Source organism: Ranitomeya imitator, chromosome 3, assembly GCF_032444005.1.
Source record: "Ranitomeya imitator isolate aRanImi1 chromosome 3, aRanImi1.pri, whole genome shotgun sequence".
Classification (NCBI taxonomy): Eukaryota; Metazoa; Chordata; class Amphibia; order Anura; family Dendrobatidae; genus Ranitomeya; species Ranitomeya imitator.
In genome coordinates this window covers 455,440,336-455,468,271 of record NC_091284.1, presented here as the reverse complement: position 1 = coordinate 455,468,271, position 27,936 = coordinate 455,440,336, and the positions used below count along the sequence as shown (strand labels likewise).

Here is a 27,936-nt window from a genome sequence, read left to right as displayed (position 1 = left end):
GGGTAGCTTTGGATGTATGCTTGGGGTCATTGTCCATCTGTACTATGAAGCGCCGTCCAATCAACTTTGCAGCATTTGGCTGAATCTGGGCTGAAAGTATATCCCGGTACACTTCAGAATTCATCCGGCTACTCTTGTCTGCTCTTATGTCATCAATAAACACAAGTGACCCAGTGCCATTGAAAGCCATGCATGCCCATGCCATCACATTGCCTCCACCATGTTTTAGAGAGGATGTGGTGTGCCTTGGATCATGTGCCGTTCCCTTTCTTCTCCAAACTTTTTTCTTCCCATCATTCTGGTACAGGTTGATCTTTGTCTCATCTGTCCATAGAATACTTTTCCAGAACTGAGCTGGCTTCTTGAGGTGTTTTTCTGCAAATTTAACTCTGGCCTGTCTATTTTTGGTATTGATGAATGGTTTGCATCTAGATGTGAACCCTTTGTATTTACTGTCATGGAGTCTTCTCTTTACTGTTGACTTAGAGACAGATACACCTACTTCACTGAGAGTGTTCTGGACTTCAGTTGATGTTGTGAACGGGTTCTTCTTCACCAAATTAAGTATGCGGCGATCATCCACCACTGTTGTCATCCGTGGACGCCCAGGCCTTTTTGAGTTCCCAAGCTCACCAGTCAATTCCTTTTTTCTCAGAATGTACCCAACTGTTGATTTTGCTACTCCAAGCATGTCTGCTATCTCTCTGATGGATTTTTTCTTTTTTTTCAGCCTCAGGATGTTCTGCTTCACCTCAATTGAGAGTTCCTTTGACCGCATGTTGTCTGCTCACAGCAACAGCTTCCAAATGCAAAACCACACACCTGGAATCCACCCCTGACCTTTTAACTACTTCATTGATTACAGGTTAACGAGGGAGACGCCTTCAGAGTTAATTGCAGCCCTTAGAGTCCATTGTCCAATTACTTTTGGTCCCTTGAAAAAGAGGACGCTATGCATTACAGAGCTATGATTCCTAAACCCTTTCTCCGATTTGGATGTGGAAACTATCATATTGCAGCTGGGAGTGTGCACTTTCAGCCCATATTATATATATAATTGTATTTCTGAACATGTTTTTGTAAACAGCTAAAATAACAAAACTTGTGTCACTGTCCAAATATTTCTGGCCCTAACTGTATATGAGCATCTGTGTGCCACAATGTTCAGTTCACTGATGCTGACAACTTTTAACTACTGTCTCCTCCATGCAAAACTGAACAGAGCAATGTGATTTGTTTTTCTTATCTAATACACTTCCAGATGTCTTAGGATTTTTTGATGTTCTAGATTTTGATATAGCTTCTGTATTCTACTGCATCTCATATCTATCTATCTATCTATCTATCTATCTATCTATCTATCTATCTATCTATCTATCTATCTATCTATCTATCCATCTAGAATATATCATAAAGAAGTGGTGGTGAACCTATGGCCATAGGGGGCACGCAGAGCCCTCCTCAGCTCTAGTGCCACCAACACTCTTCATTGCCCACTCGCCATCTTAATCATCACTAGCGCCGCGGCCACTCTTCTTCACACACGCGCTATCTCATCAGGCCGTGAGGTCTTCCGTCAGGCCACATATCCTCCCATCAGTCTGCATGCGCATTGAGGACGGTGAGGGTGTCGGCGCTAGTGATCAGGGGGATTGTGCGCAGACTGAGGAGAGTGGCAGTGATGCTAGTGCTGAGGAGATAGGACTATAATATATGAAGAGATCAGATCAGCATTAGCATGGGCATAGGTGAGTAGGTTTTTTTTTAAGTTGAGGCATTATACAATATGGAGCATAATGTGAGGCCATTACACAATATGGAGCATCATGTGGGGCCCATTATACCACATGGAGCACTATGTGAGGCCATTATACTGTATGGAGCATCATGCAGGGCCACTATACTGTATGGAACATCATGTGGGGCCATTATTCAATATGGAGCATCATGTGGGGTCATTATACTGTATGCAGCATCATGTGGAGCCATACAGTACAGTATGGAGCATCATGTGTGTGAAGACATGAACAAGACTGGCAAGGACAATAATAACGAAATATCATGATGACAATTACCATACTCAATAAAATAAATAGTGCAATATAGTTATTCAACCTACCCTGGATAGGCAAGGATGATAAGCATGCAAATAAACTGATTAATAATGCTGGTCTAGGGTGTCTGAATGGCTATGACACAGAGTGAGCCTACACAGTAATTCAGACATTGTAGGAAAAAATGTGCTTGTGCATAGTTACGTGGTAAATTTAAGTATTGCACCCTTACCCATGACAATAAGAGAAGTGTCACCAGGATATGCACAGACCCCAACGTGCGTTTCGTATATATAATGTGTCACTTCCTCAGGGGCACCTCATGTGGGGCTATTATACTGTATGGATCATCATGTGGGGCCTTTATACTGTATGGAGCACTATGCGGGCACATTATACAGAATGGAGCACTCTGTGGGGCCACTATACAATATGGAGCACTGTGGGGCCATTATACTGTATGGAGCACTATTTAAGGCCATTATACTGTACTAGATGGAGGAGGGTGGTGATGTGCGCTGCCCGGCGGGGAAGGTGCCCTGGTGGTCTGGATCCGAGCGGTGGCCGGGATCACTGCGGTGGCCTGGATACCAGCGGCAGTCAGGATCCCAGCGGTGGCCTGGATCCCAGCAGTGGGGAGGGGTCCTTTGTGGCATGGTGTTCTTCTGGTGGGAGAGTCCCAGCAGCAGGGCGTCCGGCTATGTGAATGTCCCGGGTCTCGTGTTTACGACTCCTGGACATAATGCTGTGGCTGCCATTACCGTGGTCTGCAGCACCCCTCAAACCCCAGCCGTCACCAGTGGTGACCCCTCCCATCCCTAGCCCTGCTTGTAGTCACCTTTCAGTACACGGTGGCTGCTGTCAGTACACGGTGGCTGCTGTCTGTACAAGGTGGCTGCTGTCGGGACACGGTGGCTGCTGCCTGTACATGGTGTCGCCCCTCACTCGCTGCTGTGCTCGGCACCGCTGGGTATGTGAATGTCCCGGATCTCATGTTTCCCAACCTGGACACAATGCTGTGGTTGCCATTACCGTGGTCTGCAGCAGACCGCACATGCACACACATCGGGCAGAGGACACCGGGCTGCGGCTCGGTCTCACACGGTTTACACGGTCAGTGTATTGGAGTCAGATGAGGCTGTGTGTGCGGATGTCATGCATTTCCTACTCCCGGTTCCCCTCTCTCATTACCTCCTCCCTGGGTCCCGCTGTTCTCCGTCCCTTTGTCAGCAGCCTCTGGCCGCAGTGCCGCCCCAGAGCACAGCCATGAAGCGCTCCTGCTGCGGATACTGAGCTGCTGCCTCTGCCACTGATCATGCAGCTCAGAGCTCAGCAGCGCACCCCGGGGATGGACACACACAGGTCCGGCGATGTCCCGCTGGTGGTAGCTCGCAAGGGCCTGGTACCACCAGCGGGTGCCATATTGGAATACCCATGACTTGGGTATTCCAATATGGCTGTAGGCATACTTCCGGTGCGGCACAGTGGATTGTGGGATTCGAGGACGTCCAGATGGAATTGGATGACAGACAATTTAAGGTAATTATATAAATAAGATGGAAGGCAATGCGAACTCCTGTAAGTGCTCCATACAGTATTTGTGGAGCTCGTTACATTTTATGCAGAACTACAGTATGTGGGGCCTATTATAATGAATGGAGCACTACTTGGGGCCCATTACATTGTATGGAGGACTATATAGATCCATTATACTGTATGGAGGACTATGTGGAGCCATTGCACTGTACAAAGGTCTTTTTGTGCCCATTATATTGTATGCAGAGTTGCGTGGGGATTTCGGTTGGAGAATCATACTGTGATGGGGTCACCATTCAGGAAAATTGAGTGAGGGGGTACAGTAGGGTCATCATACTGGGAATGTGGAGGAATTAACTGTGCAGGTATCATACTGTGTTTGGGAGCACTTTTGTTTGCATCATAATTTATTATCTGTTTTATTCAAGGTTTTTTATTCTTTGTTATTACATTTTTAAAGTAAGCCATTGGGCCATATGCTTTTTATTGCTGTTACATAACATATTATATTATTACACTATAATTCCCAAGGTTAATTGTTTTATTTATCTGATGGTGAGGCCAGGATTGTGTGGCAGGTAGTTGCCAGGTACCACTCCAGGGTGGTGTCTGGCTGTGGCTGCTGATCCCAATTGAACAGGTACCTTTTTTAATACCAGGCACATGCTCGATGGCCACATCACTCATATTCCTCCTATTTATAGTTGTGAAATAAAGAGATCTGATGATGTAACGATCAGTGAAGGTCCCATTAGTGGGGCCCCCCGCATTCAAACATCATTTCTCATGTGGATATATTATTATTATTATTATTATTATTTATTGTTATAGCGCCATTTATTCCATGGCGCTTTACATGTGAGGAGGGGTATACATAATGAAAACAAGTACAATAATCTTAAACAATACAAGTCATAACTGGTACAGGAGGAATGAGGACCCTGCCCGCGAGGGCTCACAATCTACAAGGGATGGGTGAGAATACAGTAGGTGAGGGTAGAGATGGTCAATATAGGATAAATGTGCCTCGTGGGAAAACCCTTATAATTCACATAGCGAGTCAGATGTTCCATCACATCTAAGACAATGCAACATGGTCGAAAACTTAGTGGAACCACGTAGGACTCTATGGGACCCATCGCTAACTATTTGGGTGTGGCTGGTACTTTGGCAGGACAAGTATACGGGCAGGTATATGGAAACAGGTAGGGACCTGTTCAGATTGGAGGGTATATGGGAACAGGTAGGGACCTGCAGGCCTTCCTGGTGGCCTTCTGTAAGGTCTTCGATAAACCTAGTACAGCGTCTTCTGAGAAGTCTTCCATCCAAGCTCACAGAGACGGGCCAGATGAAAGAAACCTGTAGGTAAACCGCCACATCTGTCCATGACCGTCCAAGACTCACCTGTTCCACAACCTGCCAATGCAGCCACCCGAAAAAGATCAAAGAGGTCTGATAAGAGTGGGCTGGCAAACCTGTATCCTGAATCTAGTAATGAGAATGAAATACAGTATCGCTGCGGTTGCAAGGAACATCCTGCCGGTCTCTGCCCCGTGAAGCCTATACTTTTAAACCTTGGGCCAGTAGGAGAGACAGATCTTGGTGAGAGTACCTCCTCTCCATTAAAGTCGATGATTGTGTCTCTGCCTTCTGGGAGATTTGATGGGTTTAATCTGACAGCCATACGGACTCAGTGTGTGATCTCTGTCCTACAGCTCCAGAATCCAGTGAAGGCGTTGTCTGGTGATGGCCAAGCTTTACTTAAGAGCAGTCTAGTCCTTCAGGGACAGTTTCAGCTCCAAGTTGGAGAATTGTATACAAGAAGTTCGTCTTTCACATGCTGTCTGGTATGCCCATGTTGTAGAGAGAAAATTGGTATGATGCAAAAGGTATATGCCAAGTTTATTCAGAAGAACATAAAAACAAAAACGGTTGCCACATTGATATTTGTAGACAGAAACCTAACGTTATTCATGGGGTTACTAGGAAAGTAAATAGACAGTATAAGTAGCTGTTTGTCATATAACAACATTCTAAAAATTAAAGAAATTAAAAAAAACAATAAGAGCAAAAAAGAAGAAAAATAATACACCGATATTAACAACACAATATATAGAAGGCAACCAGGGGCAATGAAGGGCACACTGTCAGGAGCAGCGAAAAGTAAATATGTAGCAATGAGGTAGGTCTGGACAGCGCAGCTTGGCACGGGATGCGCCGCTGACTCCAATACAAGGGCACAGGACTGTACAGGTACACTAGCTTCTTGCCTCTTACCACCCTTTGCCTGCCACCCGGCATTTCAGCCTACTTACCTCTATATACTCATCTCACCTACAGGCCATTCCTATACGCTGCGGCCCTCTTTAAACAGGATCCCTCCACCCAGATAGGCTTCGTACCCTGGCTTGTAGCTGTGTCCCTTGTTTCTTCCACCCAGTGGGGCTTCGTACCCTGGTCTGAGTCCTTGTTTCTGTGCCTTGACCTGTTCCTGACTCTGTCTGAACCTAGTCCTATACCTGTGTCCATTAGTATCCCTGACTGTAGCCTTTCCTATTCTGCTGTGTTTCTTAGTGGTCACTTGCTCTGCTCTTAGCTCCACCTCCTACGTTCCTGCTCTTTGCTCCATCTCCTGTGGTTCTGCTCTTAGCTCTGCCTCCTACGCTTCTGCTCTTTGCTTCGCCTCCTATGATTCTGTTTTTGACTCCACCTCTGCTCTTGACTCGACCTCCTGTGCTCTGGTCTTGACTCCGCCTCCAGCGGTTCTGCTCTTTGCTCTGCCTCCTTTGGCTCTGCTCTTTGCTCTGCCTCCTTTGCCTCTGCTCTTTTCTCCGCCTCCTTCAGTTCTGGTCTTTGCTCCGCCTCTTGCGGTTCAGCCTTGCATCTGCTCCCTGTGGTTCAGCTCTCTGCACTGCAACCAGCGTCTCTGCTCTGCTCTCGGCTCCGCAACCTTGCGGTCCTGCTGTACTTCTATTTTGCAACCTGCGGGTCAGGTCCCTACCTGTTCCCATAAACCCTCCAGTCTGAACAGGTCCCTACCTATTTCCATATACCTGCCTGTATTTCTGTCGCTACCAAGTCAGTACCTCGCCTGCCTGTGTCTCAGCCATGCCTGCCTGCCAGTATCTCAGCCGTGGCCGCCTGCCAGTATCTCAGCCGTGGCCGTCTGCCAGTGTCTCAGCCGTGCCCGCCTGCCAGTGTCTCAATCATGCCCACTTGCCTGTGTCTCAGTCGTGCCCATCTGCCTGTCAAGCCCATTGCCTGCTCCTATCCTAGTGCTCTGTCTCCCAGTGGGATCAGCAGCAACAGCCAGACACCACCCTGGAGTGGTACCTGGCAGCTACAGTACCTGCCACACAAGCTTGACCTCACCATCAGAGGCTCCAGTGAACACCAAGGTAATTGCGTATTCACACTCCTTCCAGAGTAGTCAGGTTTGTGTCACAGTGGGGCCACACCCTCCACACTTGCGCCAACCAGTCAGGGCGTGAGTGTAAGAGTTACAATCACAAAGAGGTTGTAAAAACAAGCAACTTTGCCATTTTATATTTAATTAAAAATCCTCTCCATTCTCAAGGACAGACCTTCACTATAATCGGTGGCTAGCATCTTAGGCTTGGAGTGCAGCACTTACAAGCTCTTTGGTATAGACATTAAAGCGCGCTAAGGTTCGAGTTGTTTTTCTAATCTAAAACCTTAGTATTCAGGGTAAATTGGCACTTTGTGTTGGCACTTTGCGATAAATAAGTGGGTTTTGGATTTCAGTTTGGGCACTTGGTCTCTAAATGGTTCACCATGACTGTCATATAGTATCTCCTAAATCTCAGTAGACACAACAAAGATAATATTTTCAGCCAAAATTAATTTTCATCTTACCGTCTAGTTCTTCCACTGAGATGTTAGCAAGCTGCTCACTGTCACTTCCTGTAGAAAGTGATCGGTTTAAGTAGTTATTCCCTTTGTACAACAAGCCAGCAGTCACATGATGGAATGGCATCTTCTTCCTGCATCCAGAGAAAGAAAGAATATTTAAACAGAACTCCACTGTTACATAATAGTGCCAAGATAAAATTATTATTATTATACATTTTTATAGCGCCATTTATTCCATGGCGCTTTACATGTGAATAAGGGGCAAATATAGACAAATACATACATAAACAAATACATAAAATACTATTTTTACAATTTTGCATTTTCATTTGAAGAGCTATTTGAAAAAAAAGGCAAAATTCAAAAATACTGTTAATTACAATAAAAAGTCTAAGAGTATTTTAAATCAAGACTATTTACTTATTTCATTTCCCTGGCATGTAAGTCTTCCTAAGCCTGCTCAGTGGTCTTTTAAGATGATAGATGTCTGCCTTATGTGTGTATATCAGTCTGCAGAGCAGAGTAGGGAGAAGCTACAATTCTGGCAAAATTAACCCCTTAGCGAACGCCGATACGCCTTTTAACGGCGGCCGCTAAGGATACTTAAACCACAGCGCCGTTAATTAACGGCGCTGTGGAAAAAGTGAATAGCGCCCCCCAGAGTCGGATTTTCTCCGGGGTCTCGGCTGCCGAGGGTAGCCGGGACCCCAGAGAACATGATTCGGGGGGTTTTTAACCCACCCCGCATTTGCGATCGCCGGTAATTAACCGTTTACCGGATATCGCAAAAAAAAAAACGCAATCTCTTTTTAATTTCTCTGTCCTCCGATGTGATCGCACATCGGAGGACAGAGAAAAGGGGTCTCAGGTAGCCCCCCAATACTCACCTATCTCCCCCGATGCTCCTCGTGTCTCCCGGTGGGCGCCGCCATCTTCAAAATGGCGGGCGCATGCGCAGTGCGCCCGCCGGCCGGCCCCGCGAGAATCTTTGGGGTCTCGGCTGCCGGGGGTAGCCGAGACCCCAAAGAGCATGATCGGGGTCGGTTTTAGCGACCCCTGTTTTGCGATCGCCGGTAATTAACTGTTTACCGGCGACCGCAAAAAAAAAAAAAGTCAAAGTGTAATTCTCTGTCCTCTGATGTGATCGCACATCAGAGGACAGAGAAACAGGGGGATTTGGGGACCCTGCCATACTCACCTGTGTCCCTGGGTCCTCCTGCTGCTCCTCCTGGCCGCCGGCAAAAGAAAATGGCGGGCGCATGCGCAGTGCGCCCACCATCTGTCTCCATCTGCCGGCCGGCAGGAGAAGAGCAGTTGGGGCTAAAATTAGGGTTAGGGGTAGGGTTAGGGGTAGGGTTAGGGTTAGGGCTAGGGTTAGGGCTGGGTTAAGGGTAGGGTTAGGGCTAGGGTTAGGAGTAGGGTTAGGGGTAGGGTTAGGGTTAGGGGTAGGGTTAGGGTTAGGGCTAGGGTTAGGGCTAGGGTTAGGGGTAGGGTTAGGGCTAGGGTTAGGGGTAGGGTTAGGGGTAGGGTTAGGGGTAGGGTTAGGGTTAGGGCTAGGGTTAGGGCTAGGGTTAGGGGTAGGGTTAGGGCTAGGGTTAGGGGTAGGGTTGGGGTTAGGTGTAGGGCTAGGGGTAGGGTTAGGGCTAGGGGTAGGGTTAGGGGTAGGGTTAGGGGTAGGGTTAGGGTTAGGGCTAGGGTTAGGGCTAGGGGTAGGGTTAGGGCTAGGATTAGGGTTAGGGTTAGGGCTAAATTTAGGGTTAGGGTTGGGGCTAAATTTAGGGTTAGGGTTGGGGCTAAATTTAGAGTTAGGGTTGGCGCTAAATTTAGGGTTAGGCTTCTTTCACACTTATGTCGGTACGGGGCCGTCGCAATGCATCGGCCCGACATACCGATGCACGTTGTGAAAATTGTGCACAACGTGGGCAGCGGATGAAGTTTTTCAACGCATCCGCTGCCCAATCTATGTCCTGGGGAGGAGGGGGCGGAGTTACGGCCACACATGCGCGGTCAGAAATGGCGGATGCGACGTACAAAAAACGTTACATTGAACTTTTTTTGTGCCGACGGTCTGCCAAAACATTGATCCAGTGCACGACGGACGCGACGTGTGGCCATCCGTCACGATCCGTCGGCAATACAAGTCTATGGGCAAAAAACGCATCCTGCGGGCACATTTGCAGGATCCGTTTCTTGTCCAAAACGACGGATTGCGACGGATGCCAAACAACGCAAGTGTGAAAGTAGCCTTAGGGCTAGGGTTAGGGTTGGGGCTAAAGTTAGAGCTAGGGTTGGGGCTAAAGTTAGGGTTAGAGTTGGGATTAGGGTTAGGGTTAGAGTTGGGATTAGGGTTAGGGTTTGGATTAGGGTTGGTATTAGGGTTAGGGTTGGCATTAGGGTTACGCTTGGGATTAGGGTTAGGTTTGGGATTAGGGTTAGGGTTAGGGTTGTGATTAGGGGTGTATTGGGATTAGGGTTAGGTTTGAGGTTAGGGTTGAGATTAGGATTAGGGGTGTGTTGGATTTAGGGTTTTGATTAGGGTTATGGTTAGGGTTGACATTAGGGTTGTTTTGGGGTAAGGGTTGTGATTATGGTTAGGGTTAGTGATTAGAATTATGGATCAGGTTGGGATTAGGGTTAGGGATGTGTTGGGGTTAGGGTTGGAGCTAGAATTGGGGGGTTTCCACTGTTTAGGTACATCAGGGGGTCTCCAAACACGATAGCCAATTTTGCGCTCAAAAAGTCAAATGGTGCTCCCTCCCTTCTGAGCTCTGCCGTGCGCCCAAACAGTGGGTTACCCCCACATATGGGGCATCAGCATACTCGGGATAAATTGGACAACTTCTGGGGTCCAATTTCTCTTGTTACCCTTGTGAAAATAAAAACTTGGGGGCTACAAAATCCTTTTTGTGGAAAAATATATATATATATATTTTTTTATGACTCTGCATTATAAACTTCTGTGAAGCACTTGGGCATTCAAAGTTCTCACCACACATCTATATAAGTTCCTTGGGGGGTCTAGTTTCCAAAACGGGGTCACTTGTGGGGGGTTACTACTGTTTAGGTACATCAGGGGCTCTGCAAACGCAACATAACGCCCACAGACCATTCTATCTAAGTCTGCATTCCAAAACGGCGCTCCTTCCATTCCGAGCTCTGCGGTGCGCCCAAACAGTGGTTTACCCCCACATATGGGGCATCAGCATACTCAGGATAAATTGGACAACAACTTTGTTGGTCCAATTTCTCCTGTTACCCTTGTGAAAATAAAAACTTGGGGGCTACAATATCTTTTTTGTGAAAAAAAAAATATTTTTTATTTTCACGACTCTGCATTCTAAACTTCTGTGAAGTACTTGGGCATTCAAAGTTCTCACCACACATCTAGATAAGTTCCTTGGGGGGTCTAGTTTCCAAAATGGGGTCACTTGTGGGGGGTTACTACAGTTTAGGTACATCAGGGGCTCTGCAATCGCAACATAATGCCCACAGACCATTCTATCAAAGTCTGCATTCCAAAAAGGCGCTATTTCCCTTCCGAGCTCTGCCGTGCGCCCAAACAGTGGTTTACCCCCACATATGGCGCATCAGCATACTCGGGATAAATTGTACAACAACTATTGCAGTCCAATTTCTCCTGTTACCCTTGTGAAAATAAAAACTTGGGGGCTACAATATCTTTTTTGTGGAAAAAAAAATATTTTTTATTTTCACGACTCTGCAGTCTAAACTTCTGTGAAGCACTTGGGCATTCAAAGTTCTCACCACACATCTAGATAAGTTCCTTGGGGGGTCTAGTTTCCAACATGGGGTCACTTGTGGAGGGTTTGTACTGGTTAGGTACATCAGGGGCTCTGCAAACGCAACATAATGCCCGCAGACCATTCTATCAAAGTCTGCATTTCAAAACGGCGCTCCTTCCTTCCGAGCTCTGCCGTGCGCCCAAACAGTGGTTTACCCCCACATATGGGGTACCAGCATACTCAGGACAAATTGGACAACAACTTTTGGGGTCGAATTTCTCTTGTTACCCTTGTGAAAATAAAAACTTGGGGGCTAAAAAATCTTTTTTGTGGAAAAAAAAAATATGTTTTATTTTCACGACTCTGCATTATAAACTTCTGTGAAGCACTTGGGCATTCAAAGTTCTCACCACACATCTAGATAAGTTCCATGGGGGGTCTATTTTCCAAAATGGGGTCACTTGTGGGGGATTTCTACTGTTTAGGCACATCAGGGGCTCTCCAAACGCGACATGGCGTCCGATCTCAATTCCAGCCAATTCTACATTGAAAAAGTAAAACGGCACTCCTTCACTTCTAAGTTCTGCGGTGCGCCCAAAAAGTGGTTTACCCCCACATATGGGGTATTGGCGTATTCAGGAGAAATTGCATAACAAAATTTATGGTTACATTTCTCTTTTTACACTTGTGAAAATAAAAAAAATGGTTCTGAATTAAGATGTTTGCAAAAAAAAGTTAAATGTTCATTTTTTCCTTCCACATTGTTTCAGTTCCTGTGAAGCACGTAAAGGGTTAATAAACTTCTTGAATGTGGTTTTGAGAACCTTGAGGGGTGTAGTTTTTAGAATGGTGTCACACTTCATTATTTTCTATCATATAGACCCCTCAAAATGACTTCAAATGTGATGTGGTCCCTAAAAAAAAATGGTGTTGTAAAAATGAGAAATAGCTGGTCAACTTTTAACCCTTATAACTCCCTAACAAAAAAAATTTTGTTTCCAAAATTGTGCTGATGTAAAGTAGACATGTGGGAAATGTTATTTATTAACTATTTTTCATGACATATCTCTCTGATTTAAGGGCATAAAAATACAAAGTTTTCATAAATAATCGCAAGTAATATCGAAGAAATGTTACCACTAACATGAAGTACAATATGTCACGAAAAAACAATCTCAGAATCAGCGGGATCCGTTGAAGCGTTCCAGAGTTATAACCTCATAAAATGACAGTGGTCAGAATTGCAAAAATTGGCTCGGTCATTAAGTACCAAATTGGCTCTGTCACTAAGGGGTTAAGAGACCACCACATCAAAACCCTGTCATGGGCACCGCAATCTCCAGACCTGAACCCCATTGAAAATCTCTGGAATGTAATCAAGAGGATGATGGATAGTCACAAGCCATTAAACAAAGAAGAACTGCTTAAATTTTTGCAGCAGGAGCAGTGTGAAAGACTGGTGGAAAGCATGCCAAGACGCATGAAAGCTGTGATTAAAAATTATGGTTATTCCACAAAATATTGATTTCTGAACTTTTCCTGAGTTAAAACATTAGTATTGTTGTTTGTAAATGATTATGAACTTGTTTTCTTTGCATTATTTGACATCTGAAAGCATTGATTTTTTTGTAATTTTGACCATTTCTCCTTTTCAGAAAATTAATACAAAATTTATTGCTTGGAAATTTGGAGACATGTTGTCAGTAGTTTATAGAATAAAAGAAAAATTTACATTTTACTCAAAAATATACTGTACCTATGTACCTATAAAGAGAAAAATCAGACAAAATGAAACTTTTGCAGTGGTCTCTTAATTTTTGCAAGAGCTGTACATCAGACTAGTCAACCCAGATGCATGGTCTCTGTTGGATGCCAATGTATGTTTTATTATTATTATTATTATTATTATTTATTGTTATAGTATCATTTATTCCATGGCGCTTTACATGTAAGGAGGGGTATACAGTGGGGCAAAAAAGTATTTAGTCAGTCAGCAATAGTGCAAGTTCCACCACTTAAAAAGATGAGAGGCGTCTGTAATTTACATCATAGGTAGACCTCAACTATGGGAGACAAACTGAGAAAAAAAAATCCAGAAAATCACATTGTCTGTTTTTTTATCATTTTATTTGCATATTATGGTGGAAAATAAGTATTTGGTCAGAAACAAACAATCAAGATTTCTGGCTCTCACAGACCTGTAACTTCTTCTTTAAGAGTCTCCTCTTTCATCCACTCATTACCTGTAGTAATGGCACCTGTTTAAACTTGTTATCAGTATAAAAAGACACCTGTGCACACCCTCAAACAGTCTGACTCCAAACTCCACTATGGTGAAGACCAAAGAGCTGTCAAAGGACACCAGAAACAAAATTGTAGCCCTGCACCAGGCTGGGAAGACTGAATCTGCAATAGCCAACCAGATTGGAGTGAAGAAATCAACAGTGGGAGCAATAATTAGAAAATGGAAGACATACAAGACCACTGATAATCTCCCTCGATCTGGGGCTCCACGCAAAATCCCACCCCGTGGGGTCAGAATGATCACAAGAACGGTGAGCAAAAATCCCAGAACCACGCGGGGGGACCTAGTGAATGAACTGCAGAGAGCTGGGACCAATGTAACAAGGCCTACCATAAGTAACACACTACGCCACCATGAACTCAGATCCTGCAGTGCCAGACGTGTCCCACTGCTTAAGCCAGTACATGTCCGGGCCCATCTGAAGTTTGCTAGAGAGCATTTGGATGATCCAGAGGAGTTTTGGGAGAATGTCCTATGGTCTGATGAAACCAAACTGGAACTGTTTGGTAGAAACACAACTTGTCGTGATTGGAGGAAAAAGAATACTGAGTTGCATCCATCAAACACCATACCTACTGTAAAGCATGGTGGTGGAAACATCATGCTTTGGGGCTGTTTCTCTGCAAAGGGGCCAGGACGACTGATCCGGGTACATGAAAGAATGAATGGGGCCATGTATCGTGAGATTTTGAGTGCAAACCTCCTTCCATCAGCAAGGGCATTGAAGATGAAACGTGGCTGGGTCTTTCAACATGACAATGATCCAAAGCACACCGCCAGGGCAACGAAGGAGTGGCTTCGTAAGAAGCATTTCAAGGTCCTGGAGTGGCCTAGCAAGTCTCCAGATCTCAACCCTATAGAAAACCTTTGGAGGGAGTTGAAAGTCCGTGTTGCCAAGCGAAAAGCCAAAAACATCACTGCTCTAGAGGAGATCTGCATGGAGGAATGGGCCAACATACCAACAACAGTGTGTGGCAACCTTGTGAAGACTTACAGAAAACGTTTGACCTCTGTCATTGCCAACAAAGGATATATTACAAAGTATTGAGATGAAATTTTGTTTCTGACCAAATACTTATTTTCCACCATAATATGCAAATAAAATGTTAAAAAAACAGACAATGTGATTTTCTGGATTTTTTTTTCTCAGTTTGTCTCCCATAGTTGAGGTCTACCTATGATGTAAATTACAGACGCCTCTCATCTTTTTAAGTGGTGGAACTTGCACTATTGCTGACTGACTAAATACTTTTTTGCCCCACTGTACATAATAAAAACACGTACAATAATCTTAAACAATACAAGTCATAACTGGTACAGGAGGAGAGAGAACCCTGCCCGCGAAGGCTCACAATCTACAAGGGATGGGTGAGGATAAAGTAGGCGAGGGTAACATAGTAACATAGTAACATAGTTAGTAAGGCCGAAAAAAGACATTTGTCCATCCAGTTCAGCCTATATTCCATCATAATAAATCCCCAGATCTACGTCCTTCTACAGAACCTAATAATTGTATGATACAATATTGTTCTGCTACAGGAAGACATCCAGGCCTCTCTTGAACCCCTCGACTGAGTTCGCCATCACCACCTCCTCAGGCAAGCAATTCCAGATTCTCACTGCCTTAATAGTAAAGAATCCTCTTCTATGTTGGTGGAAAAACCTTCTCTCCATCAGACGCAAAGAATGCCCCCTTGTACCCGTCACCTTCCTTGGTATAAACAGATCCTCAGCGAGATATTTGTATTGTCCCCTTATATACTTATACATGGTTATTAGATCGCCCCTCAGTCATCTTTTTTCAAGACTAAATAATCCTAATTTCGCTAATCTATCTGGGTATAGTAGTTCTCCCATCCCCTTTATTAATTTTGTTGCCCTCCTTTGTACTCTCTCTAATTCCATTATATCCTTCCTGAGCACCGGTGCCCAAAACTGGACACAGTACTCCATGTGCGGTCTAACTAGGGATTTGTACAGAGGCAGTATAATGCTCTCATCATGTGCATCCAGACCTCTTTTAATGCACCCCATGATGCTGTTTGCCTTGGCAGCTGCTGCCTGGCACTGGCTGCTCCAGGTAAGTTTATCATTAACTATCATTAACTAGGATCCCCAAGTCCTTCTCCCTGTCAGATTTACCCAGTGGTTTCCCGTTCAGTGTATAATGGTGATATTGATTCCTTCTTCCCATGTGTATAACCTTACATTTATCATTGTTAAACCTCATCTGCCACCTTTTAGCCCAAGTTTCCAACTTATCCAGGTCCATCTGTAGCAGAATACTATCTTCTCTTGTATTAACTGCTTTACATAGTTTTGTATCATCTGCAAAATATCGATATTTTACTGTGTAAACCTTCTACCAGATCATTAATGAATATGTTGAAGAGAAGAGGTCCCAATACCGACCCCTGCGGTACCCCACTGGTCACAGCGACCCAGTTAGAGACTATACCATTTATAACCACCCTCTGCTTTCTATCACTAAGCCAGTTACTAACCTATTTACACACATTTTCCCCCAGCCAAGCATTCTCATTTTGTGTACCAACCTCTTATGTGGCACGGTATCAAACGCTTTGGAAAAATCGAGATATACCACGTCCAATGACTCACCGTGGTCCAGCCTATAGCTTACCTCCTCATAAAAACTGATTAGATTGGTTTGACAGGAGCGATTTCTCATAAATAGTGTTGAGCGATACCGTCCGATACTTGAAAGTATCGGTATCGGATAGTATCGGCCGATACCCGAAAAGTATCGGATATCGCTGATACCGATACCCGATACCAATACAAGTCAATGGGACATCAAGTATCGGAAGGTATCCTGATGGTTCCCAGGGTCTGAAGGAGAGGAAACTCTCCTTCAGGCCCTGGGATCCATATTAATGTGTAAAATAAAGAATTAAAATAAAAAATATTGATATAATTACCTCTCCGGAGGCCCCTGGACATCACCGCTGGTAACCGGCAGGCTTCTTTGTTTAAAATGAGCGCGTTTAGGACCTGAGAATGACGTCGCGGCTTCTGATTGGTCGCGTGCCGCTCATGTGACCGCCACGCGACCAATCAGAAGCCGCGACGTCATTCTCAGGTCCTAAATTCCTAGAATGAGGAGTTTAGGGCCTGAGAATGACGTCGCGGCTTCTGATTGGTCGCGTGCCTCTCATGTGACCGCCACGCGACCAATCAGAAGCCGCAACATCATTCTCAGGTCCTAAATTCCTAGAATGAGGAGTTTAGGGCCTGAGAATGACGTCGCGGCTTCTGAGCGGCACGCGACCAATCAGAAGCCGTGACGTCATGGAAGTCCCTAAACACGCTCATTTTAAACAAAGAAGGCTGCCGGTCACCAGCGGTGATGTCCAGGGGCCTCCGGAGAGGTGAGTATATCAATATTTTTTATTTTATTTCTTTATTTTACACATTAATATGGATCCGATACCGATTCCCGATATCGCAAAAATATTGGAACTCGGTATCGGAATTCCGATACCGCAAGTATCGGCCGATACCCGATACTTGCGGTATCGGAATGCTCAACACTACTCATATATATATACTATATATAAGGGAGATGACAATCATGTATATACTGAGGTGAAAATGAGAGGTGTGAGGTGAAAATGAAAAGGTGTGAGTGCAAAATGAGAGGAGTGAGGGAAAATAGTGTAGTGATCGGAAAATGACAGATGTGAGGTCGAAATTACAAGTGTTAGGGGGGAATGAGAGGAGTGAGGGAGAAAATGAGAGGTGTGAGGGAGAAAATGAGAGATGTTTGGGGGAAAATGAGAGGCGTGATGGGAAAATAAGAGAAGTGAGGTGCTAAAACTAACCACAGATATTTACTAAGCCCAGGCAACGCCGGGCTCTTCAGCTAGTAAGGTTATAAAGAAGGTACTTTATAACCTTATATAGGACTGGTTACATACTATGACTACTATATAAATAGGGATATAGCGTCATACATCGTGGCATTTTACTCTGCACTAAGCACTTTAAGGATGTATGTTGTACTATGCCCGGTTATAGGTTATCCGCCTGTTATACCTCTGGTGCAGTAGCATAGCTACTGGGGGGGCAGAGGGGGCCATCGCCCCGGGCCCAGTCACATGGAGGGGCCCACTCAGAGCCGCGGCCGCTTTAGTCAGTAAGCAATAAGCGGCAGCCGGCCACGGCTCTCTGATGTTTCAGACAGTGACACCAGAGTCCAGACACACAGGAGCGCAAGCTGCAGCGTCTAGTGATGTGACGTTCATGAACGAGCCGACTCAAAGAGCCGGCTCTTCACTGTGAACGATATGAGCCGGCACCTATCAGTGAGCCGCTTGTTATCTAGTGGCTCTCTGCTCTCCTCCCTTCCCTCAGCCTGGTGGTGGAGGGGGAGGAGAGGAGCCAGGAGAGACTGTGTGCTGGAGGGGGAGAGAGGAAAGCTGCTGCTGAAAGTCCTGTAGGAGAGGAGTCGGCAGCAGTGCACAGTGTTATCTCATTCACCCGGCCAATACAGAAGCAGGATGTAAATGAAGGCAGAACATGTGACCACAGAGCAGCCAGTCACAGCTCAAGTTTCACTTGTCCTCATGCACTGTCTTCTTACATCTTTGACTACTTTCACACTAGTGTAACTGCAATCCATCACAATGCGTCATTTTGCAGAAAAAACGCATCCTGCAAAAGTGTTTGCCGGATGCGTTTTTTCAACATTGACTAACATTACGCGACGGATTGCCACACGTTGTAACCGTCGCGCGACGGTTGCGCCGTGTTGTGGCGGACCGTCGGCCGCAAAAAACGTTCCATGTAACGTTTTTTGCAGCCGACGGAACGTCTTTCCGACCGCGCATGCGCGGCCAGAACTCCACCCCCACCTCCCCGCACCTCACAATGGGGCAGCGGATGCGCTGAAAAGCAGCATCTGCTGCACCTGTTGTGCGGCGGAGACAACGCTAGCGTCGGTAACCTCGGCCCGACGCACTGCGACGGACCGAGCCCGACGCTAGTGTGAAAGAAGCCTTTATTGGCATCCTGCCCTGTGTTCAGTAGCAACATCAGTCCCTTCAGAGAGAATTTTCTCCAAAACAGGGCAGATAATCACAGAGAGAAGAAACCGGATCAGCCCGTCCAAACTGAGGCACTTAGTGTTTCTTAATGCCAATTTGTCCTAATGACCTTCTAAAAATGTTTCACTGTTAAGTTATACTGCTGTTTTGCACATTTTTTGCATTTGTTTGATGTTCTTATAATGAAAAATAATATAAACAATGTTAATCTGTTAACTAGAAGGTTTTGTGTCATTATTTTGGTGAGATTACTGAAGAGCCGATTCAAGAGCCGAAAGAGCCGGCTCTTCTTGCTGAGCCGAGCCGAAAGAGCCGATTCCCAAAAAAAACCCCGAAGTCCCATCACTAGCAGCGTCGCCCCAGGCCTGAACTTGTCACATGATGGAGGAGGAGGAGGGGCCCATCCACCCACCCATGATTCATCCAGAGCCGCGGCCGCTTCAGTGTTAAGCAATAAGCGGCCGCGGCTCTCTGACAGTCCAGACATGGGGACGCGCTGCTGCCTGGTCTCCGCACACATGGAGACTCTGCACGCTGCTGAGCAGGCTGCAGCCAATAGCAGAGTCTCACTGCGAGCGCACGGTGAGGGCTGGAGCTGGAGCGCTGCTAACCTGATAGTATCTTGACAGGCTGGCAGTGCTGCAGATAGCTCCGCCCCAGGTCTGCTCCTATTGGTCCACACTCTTCTCAGGTCCTAGTCAGCAGCAGCATCTCTTATTGTGCCAGGACAGAGCCCAAGATAGTGCCTGGCCTGCCACCTGGTCCCTGGACAAAGTCACACTGACGGACAGGAGTCACTCAGGACGGACATTTTCATAAATGCAAGGGCTGCTGTGGAAGTGGAATGTTCGTTCTTTTAAATAAAGCACAAGACCCTGCACATGATATTAGTATGTTACTGTGGGAGTGGGGTGAATGAGGGTGAGAGTGGGAGCCAAGTTAGGGTGCGGAATGGGATGGGTGTCGCTGTAGGGGCCTGCTATCTAACTAGATGGTGGCCCGATTCTAAAACGCATCGGGTATTCGTATTCTAGAATATGTATGTCCACGTAGTATATTGCCCAGCCACGTAGTATATTGCCCAGTGATGTAGTATATTGCCCAGCCACGTAGTATATTGCCCAGCCACGTAGTATATTGCCCAGCCATGTAGTATATTGCCCAGCCACGTAGTATATTGCCCAGCCACGTAGTATAGTGCCCAGCCACGTAGTATATTGCCCAGCCACGTAGTATATTGCGCAGTCACATAGTATATTGCGCAGCCACGTAGTATATTGCCCAGCCACGTAGTATATTGCGCAGTCACGTAGTATATTGCCCAGCCACGTAGTATATTGCTCAGCCACGTAGTATATTGCCCAGCCACGTAGTATATTGCCCAGCCACGTAGTATATTGCCCAGCCATGTAGTATATTGCCCAGCCACGTAGTATAGTGCCCAGCCACGTAGTATATTGCCCAGCCACGTAGTATATTGCGCAGTCACATAGTATATTGCGCAGCCACGTAGTATATTGCCCAGCCACGTAGTATATTGCGCAGTCACGTAGTATATTGCCCAGCCACGTAGTATATTGCGCAGTCACGTAGTATATTGCCCAGCCACGTAGTATATTGCCCAGCCACGTAGTATATTGCCCAGCCACGTAGTATATTGCCCAGCCACGTAGTATATTGCGCAGTCACGTAGTATATTGCCCAGCCACGTAGTATATTGCCCAGCCACGTAGTATAGTGCCCAGCCACGTAGTATATTGCCCAGCCACGTAATATATTGCCCAGCCACGTAGTATAGTGCCCAGCCATGTAGTATAGTGCCCAGCCACGTAGTATATTGCCCAGCCACGTAGTATAGTGCCCAGCCACGTAGTATAGTGCCCAGCCACGTAATATAGTGCCCAGCCACGTAGTATAGTGCCCAGCCACGTAGTATAGTGCCCAGCCACGTAGTATATTGCACAGCCACGTAGTATATTGCACAGCCACGTAGCATATTGCACAGCGACATAGTATACAGCACAGAGCCACGTAGTATATTGCCCAGTGACGTAGTATATTGCACAGCCATGTAGTATATTGCCCAGTTACGTAGTATATTGCACAGCCATGTAGTATATTGCCCAGTTACGTAGTATATTGCACAGCCATGTAGTATATTGCCCAGTGACGTAGTATATTGCACAGCCATGTAGTATATTGCCCAGTTACGTAGTATACAGCACAGAGCCCCGTAGTATATTGCACAGTGACGTAGTATATTGCCCAGCCACGTAGTATATTGCCCAGTCACATAGTATATTGCACAGCGACGTAGTATACAGCACAGAGCCACGTAATATATTGCCCAGTTACATAGTATATTGCACAGCAACGTAGTATACAGCACCGAGCCACGTAGTATATTGCCCAGCCACATAGTATATTGCCCAGCCACGTATGTCACAGGTTAAAAAATAAAAAATATACATATACTCACCTAACGATACGAGGGCCCCCAGTCACGTAGTATATTGCACAGTGACGTAGTATACAGCACAGAGCCACGTAGTATATTGCCCAGTCACATAGTATATTGCACAGCGACGTAGTATACAGCACAGAGCCACATAGTATATTGCCCAGCCACGTAGTATATTGCCCAGCCACGTAGTATATTGCCCAGCCACGTAGTATATTGCCCAGTCACGTAGTATATTGCCCAGCCACGTAGTATATTACCCAGCCACGTATGTCACAGGTTAAAAAATAAACATATACTTACCTAACGATCCGAGGGCCCCTTGTAGTTTAACATACCATTCTGGTCACTGCTCCTCAGCGTCCCGTCTCTCCGCCTCCTGGGATCCATCGGCGCTGTGTCGATGGGCGCGCGGCTGCCGCCCTCTTCCGTTCCCAGGATGCATTGCGAAATTACCTAGATGACTTAGCAGTCTCGCGAGACCGCTAGGTCTTCTGGGTAATTTCGCAAAGCATCGCTGGGAAAGGAAGATGGCGGCAGGCGCAAGCGGACAACGGAGGGTGAGTATAGCAGGTTTTTTTTTCTTTTTTCTTTTTTTAACATTACTTTTTTTACTATTGATGCCGCATAGGCAGCATCAATAGTAAAAGGGTGGGGACACACAGGGTTAATAGCGGCAGTAACGGAGTGCGTTACCCGAGGCATAACGCGGTCCATTACTGCCAGCATTAACCCTGTGTTAGCAGTGACCGGAGGGGAGTATGGAGTGGGCGCCGGGGACAGTGACTGCGGGAAGCATGGAGCGGAGCGCCGGGGACACTGCGGGGAGTATGGACTAGAGCGCCGGGGACAGTGACTGCAGGAAGCATGGAGCGGAGCGCCGGGGACACTGCGGGGAGTATGGAGCGGATCACCGGGGACACTGACTGCAGGGAGTGAGGAGCGGCCATTTTCTTCCCGACTGTGCCCGTCGCTGATTGGTCGCGGCAGCTATGACAGGCAGCTGGCAAGACCAATCAGCGAATGAATAACCATGGCAGAAGGACAGACAGACGGAAGTGACCCGTAGACAATTATATAGTAGATAGTTGTCTAGGTGGAGATAGGGGGCTTATTATATTTAAAGCTTAGGTCTTATAATAAGCTCCATCCTGTTAGGCTATGTCTCCATGTTCAGGATTTCCTGCGCTTTGGATGCAGCAAATACACCACTCCGCCAAAAGCGCTGCCCCCTGTTGTACGCATGGTGATTCCGCCTGTGTTCATTGAACAGAGGCGGAATGACCGCATCGTATTCATAGACTGGGTTATTCATCTTGTGGAGACGGAGCGTCTCCGGAAGATAAATAGACATGCTGCGGTCTATAAAGATGCACCGCATGTCCGGTTACACAGGTCTGCCACCTGGGTGTTTGTATGCATAGTGTAGATGGGATTTCATAAAATCCCATCCACTGTGCTGTAACATCTGGAAGCTGCAGATTGGATGCTGCGGCTATACGCAGCGTCCAATCCGAAGCAAATCCGGAAGGTTTCATGACCATGGAAACATAGCCTTGGTATAACAAGCCCCCATACAACAAGCCCCCATACAATAACCATGGCTCTAGCTGCACTTTACTTAAAGGGATTGTCTGATCTAATGCTGCAAGTTTGCAGATACTCCTATGTGGCTGCAAAATTGTGAAACATTACATCTCGCATACTAAGGATTCGCCATTGCCCATATCAACAAGTATGCGATTTGCATACTCCTGGCCATGTTCTAACTGTGCAGCCTCACTCAATAACATTTTCACACGTCCATTTATTTCCGATACCAAAAAAAACGCTACCAGATATATCCATGTCCATGTGTGCAATACGTGCGGCACACATGTAACAACCATGTGCCATCCGTGTGTGCCGCATCAGTACCACACGGACAGCCACCGGGGAAGCAGTGCTACAGTAAGCGCTGTTCCCCAGCAGCAGGGGCTGAAAGTGGCTCTTATCATTCTCCCCTGCTCTGCTTGTTAGGTGACATCAAGCCCACAGCTTAGTAATGGAGAGGTGTCTATAAGACACCTCTCCATTACTAATCCTATAGCTACATGTAAAATAAAGACAGTCAGAAAAAAGTCTTTTATTTGAAATAAAACAAAACACAGTTTACCATTTTTATTGTTACGGCTAATCCATGTGAAGCCCTCGATCTCCTGTAATAAAAGTAAAATCACAAACCAACAATGTACCATACCTGTCCATCGTTGTGTTCTAAGCAGTAATCCATATCATGGGAATATACAGTTTGCAACCGGGACGGTACTAAGATGCGACTGTCCCAGCTGTAAACCACTGGCGACTGAGATGCTGCCTTCGCAGCCTCAATGACTAGCGGTGACGTCACTGAGTTTACTCGCAGCCGGGCTGAACTGCTGTGACATCACGACCGTGAGAAAATGCCAGTGATGAGGTCACGGCAGTTCAAGCTCAGTGTCTTCTTCACAGGCAATCACTATGAGAGTAAGAGGCTGCTCTGTATTTAGGGGTTTAGAACCATGATTTAATGTATGTTATGCATAATATATTATCTATTCATGTGTAGCGATGTAGCAGAATATAATCTATCTGGCCCATGTGGAATGCACAGTATTCCACTGAGATGCCCACAACAGTGTTTAAAACTACCATAATTCTGTAAAAAAACGTTACTCAGGTTAGGGGGCCCACTCAGATGTGTTTCGCCCTCCCTAGCCTGAACCCTTAGCTACGCCTCTGCTCTGGTGTTATTACAGTGTTAGTGTCTTTTGTATACGCATCATTCCTGGACCTTGTGTTGCTGATTTGTATGTACGTGATTTATATGTTTAATAAATTTACTGTTTAATGTCTTATACTTGTATATGGGACTTTTTTACTCCTTGGTTGTTGTAGGATTGGTAATTTTGGAGTGTCCTGGTAACTATTAGATTGTCCTCATTAATATGGGACCTTGTCCCGGTGTTTAACTTTAGGATATGTATCAGTGGTATCAGTTCTTTATATATACAATGTGTGGCAGGAACTTGACTTTCTCTTCTGCACAGTACAGTGGCACATTCATAGAGGCTTTGGACGCGACACATTGTGAGGAACGTTATAGTATGTGCCTAACAGGTTATTATGGTGGTCTCCATCTACCTGGTACAGGGACACACGGGTCAATGTTTTACGCTGTACCCACTGCACCCTAACTGCTCTCTTGTGAACAGTAGTGATGAGGGAGTGTACTTGCTGCTCGGGTTTTCCCGAGCCTGCTGGGTTGGTCTCTGAGTATTTGTGAGTGCTCAGAGATTTAGTTTTTGTTGACGCAGCTGCATGATTTACGGCTGCTAGCCAGCCTGAGTACATGTGGGGGTTGCCTGGTTGCTAGGGAATCCCCACACGTATTCAAGCTGTCTATCAGCTATAAATCATGCAGCTGAGGTGCCGAAAATTAAATTTCCAGCACTAACAAATACTCGGAGATCAGCCAAGCGTGCTCTGGAAAACACGAGCAATGAGCATACTCGCTCATCACTAGTGAACAGTGTAAGGAAGCTCTTATTAGCTAACACCTTATTGACGTGTCCCAGCCTGGCTGATCCCGTATTCCTTCACTGCGGACTTCAAGGTCTGAATAACATGGAGACTTGCTTAAAATCTTCCTACTTCCCTGCTGGAAGGAAGACTGCCTCTACTTTAGATTGCTTTCTGAATAACTTGCTCCATTGCTCCTCAATGATGACAGAACTCTCTGGGGTGTCCTTTCTTTCTCCAGCTCTCCCTCAATTCCCTATCTAAAACAAAAAGCTAAAACACTAGTGTCCATTACTCCACCTCAACTATGGGCAAGCCCTACAGTCAAGCCTGTCACACCTGACTACCAAGAACTGCAGCTTTCATGAGGGTAAAATATGCAATAAATTACAACTTACACAACATAAAACAACAGTGTTCATCAGAGGGAGTGTTGCGCCATCATCTTCTCTTTTACACCAATATAAAAACATCAGGTTGCACTCCACTGAACTCTGTATTGAATTTTAACATTTATTTTAATAAAAGGAGATAAAATCATCTATCTAAAACATACCATCTCTGCTCAAAACCTCTTTTTAAAAGATAGTTGGGGATTCTGTTAGCAAAATTATGCTCAGCAGAACGGGGTCTAGTCCTCAAAATGGACATTACTTATGACGACTTGTTTCAGAGTGGAGACAGAAGCTGAAGCAGTTACTCCTTCCCTAAGATAACGTCTTATTTGAGTATCCCAGCATTCACTGATGGTTCTCAAGAAAAGATTCATCAAATAGGAAGTAGATTAAAAAATAAGTTAAATAGCCAAAAATAAAGCATTTAAATAGCGTAGTGAAGGAACGATAGGGAATTTTTATCAAAGTATATTAGAAAAGAGATTAGATTATTACATTAAATAGACAGATATTTCAGATTAAATAAATATTAGTTTTGGAACACCCCTTTAAGACATGGTTAAATCATATCGTAAACATTATTCAAGGCAGGAATTATATGTTATAATTTTGGCCAGTTATGGCCAAAAGTGTTGATGCCCTTGAAAATGAAATATTTCTCCTAGAAAATTATTGCAATTACACTTTTTGTTATACACGTTTATTTGCTTTGTGTATATTGGAACAACACACACAAAAAACGGAGAAAAAAAAGGCAAATTGGACATATTTTCACACAAAACGCCCAAAAAGGGCAGGACTAAATTTTGTCACCTGCCCAAAATTGTGGGTAAACAACTTTTGTTTCAAGCATGCTATGCTTGTTCAAACTCACCTAAAACAAAATAGAAAGGGGAGACGTTAACTCAATCTTTGCATTGTGCGTCTGTGTGTGCTACACTAAGAATGGAGAACAGAAAGAGGAAAAATGTTTAAGGCCATGTTCACACAGTGCGTTTTTTACCGCGGAACCGCGGCGGTTTTGCCGCTGCGGTTCCGCAGCTGTTTTCCATGCAGGGTACAGTACACTGTACCCTATGGAAAACAGGACACACTGTGCACATGGTCCGGAAATTGTAAAAAAAAAGACGCGCTGAATAGCTCCCGGAAAAAAGAAGGAGCATGTCAATTCTTTTTCCGGAGCCGCAGCGGTTCTGCACCCATAGACCTCCATTGTGAGGTCCAAACCGCAGTAAAACCCGCAGATCAAAAATATATCTGCGGGTTTTACTGCGGTTTGATGTGCAGAACCGCTGCAGCAGGAAGTGCGGGGAGCGGGCGGAAGTGCGTGGGCGGAGTGTGGCTGCCCCCCCCCGTGTTCCGATCCCGCCCCCCGTGCTCCGATGCCCCCCCCCAGTGCTCCGATGCCCCCCCCCAGTGCTCTGATGCCCCCCCCGTGCCCTAATCTCCCCCCCTTATACTCACCCGGCGTCCCGGTGTCCGTCCGGCCGTCTTCTCCCTGGGCGCCGCCATCTTGCAAAATGGCGGGCGCATGCGCAGTGCGCCCGCCGAATCTGCCGGCCGGCAGATTCGTTCCAAAGTGCATTTTGATCACTGAGATATAACCTATCTCAGTGATCAAAATAAAAAAATAGTAAATGACACCCCCCCCCCCCTTTGTCACCCCCATAGGTAGGGACAATAAAAAAAATAAATAATTTTTTTTTTTTTTTTCACTAAGGTTAGAATAGGGGTAGGGGTAGGGTTAGGGGTAGGGTTAGGGGTAGGGTTAGGGTTAGGGGTAGGGTTAGGGTTAGGGGTAGGGTTAGGGGTAGGGTTAGGGTTAGGGTTAGGGTTAGGGTTAGGGTTAGGGGTAGGGTTAGGGGTAGGGTTAGGGGTAGGGTTAGGGTATTTTCAGCCATTTTAACCCTAAAAAAATTCCTAGAAAACACACAGACTCTGGCTAGAAAACTGCATCAAAAAAACGCATCAAAAAACGCATCAAAAAACGCATCAAAAACGGACCAAAAAAGGACCAAAAAAAGGACCTGCGTTTTCTGCCAAGAGCTGCAGTTTTTTAAAAAACAGTCAGGAAAAAAAAAGGATGGAAATCCTGAACGTGTGAACATACCCTAAGGCCTTGAGAACCAAAATTGTTGAAAAAAATCATCAATTTCAAGGTTACAAGTCCATCTCCAGAGATCTTGATGTTCCTTTGTTCATGGTGTGCAATATAATCAGGAAATTTACAACCCATAACACCCATTTCAACATTTCAAGAAAAGCTATGGCAGGAGACCCAGGAAACTCCACTGCTGCCACATTTTGACTTTCTTTTTTCTTGCTCTATTCACTGGTAGTATTCTCTTGAATTCATACTATTCTGCTTATTGCGCCTGCAGGGAATAGGAGGCAAATTACATTGTCTATTAGCTGAATGATTCCTGCTCATAAATGGATTGCCTGGTGTAATAGGTATTTATTAGTGAGTAGCTTATAAAGTATAAAATACTCCATAGCGAAGCTTCTTTTTAGCTTTATCAATAAATTCAGCTAAGATATAAATAACAAAGGAAAAATAAACAATAACTCAGTCATGTTTCTTAACTAATCATATGAATATGTCTATGCAAATATATGCTACCTGTAAGAATCAACTCAGAGAGATCTCACATTTACCGTATATACTCGAGTATAAGCTGACTCGAATATAAGCCTGCCCCCCCTAAATTTGTCACAAAAAAACTGGGAAACTTAATGACTCGAGTATAAGCCTAGGGTGGGAAATGCAGCAGCTACTGGTAAATTTCAAAAATAAAAATAGATACCAATAAAAGTAAAACTAATTGAGACATTAGTAGGTTAAGTGTTTTTGAATATCCATATTGAATCAGGAGCCCCATATAATGCTCCATATAATTAATAATGGCCCCATAAGATGCTCCATATTAAAATACGCTCCATATAATGCTGCATATGCAAAT

The 27,936-nt window shown here is 45.4% G+C and overlaps 1 protein-coding gene across 1 annotated transcript in view; it reads right to left on the bottom strand.

Moving 5' to 3' along the window:
• CALN1 (calneuron 1) overlaps positions 1-27,936 on the bottom strand; it is an 858,037-nt gene that overhangs the window by 597,396 nt on the left and 232,705 nt on the right. Inside the window, exon 2 of the mRNA XM_069757422.1 lies at positions 7,467-7,594. Within this exon, the coding sequence (XP_069613523.1) occupies positions 7,467-7,587 (121 nt within the window). The 5' untranslated portion in view covers positions 7,588-7,594. The remainder of the gene's footprint in view (positions 1-7,466; positions 7,595-27,936) is intronic.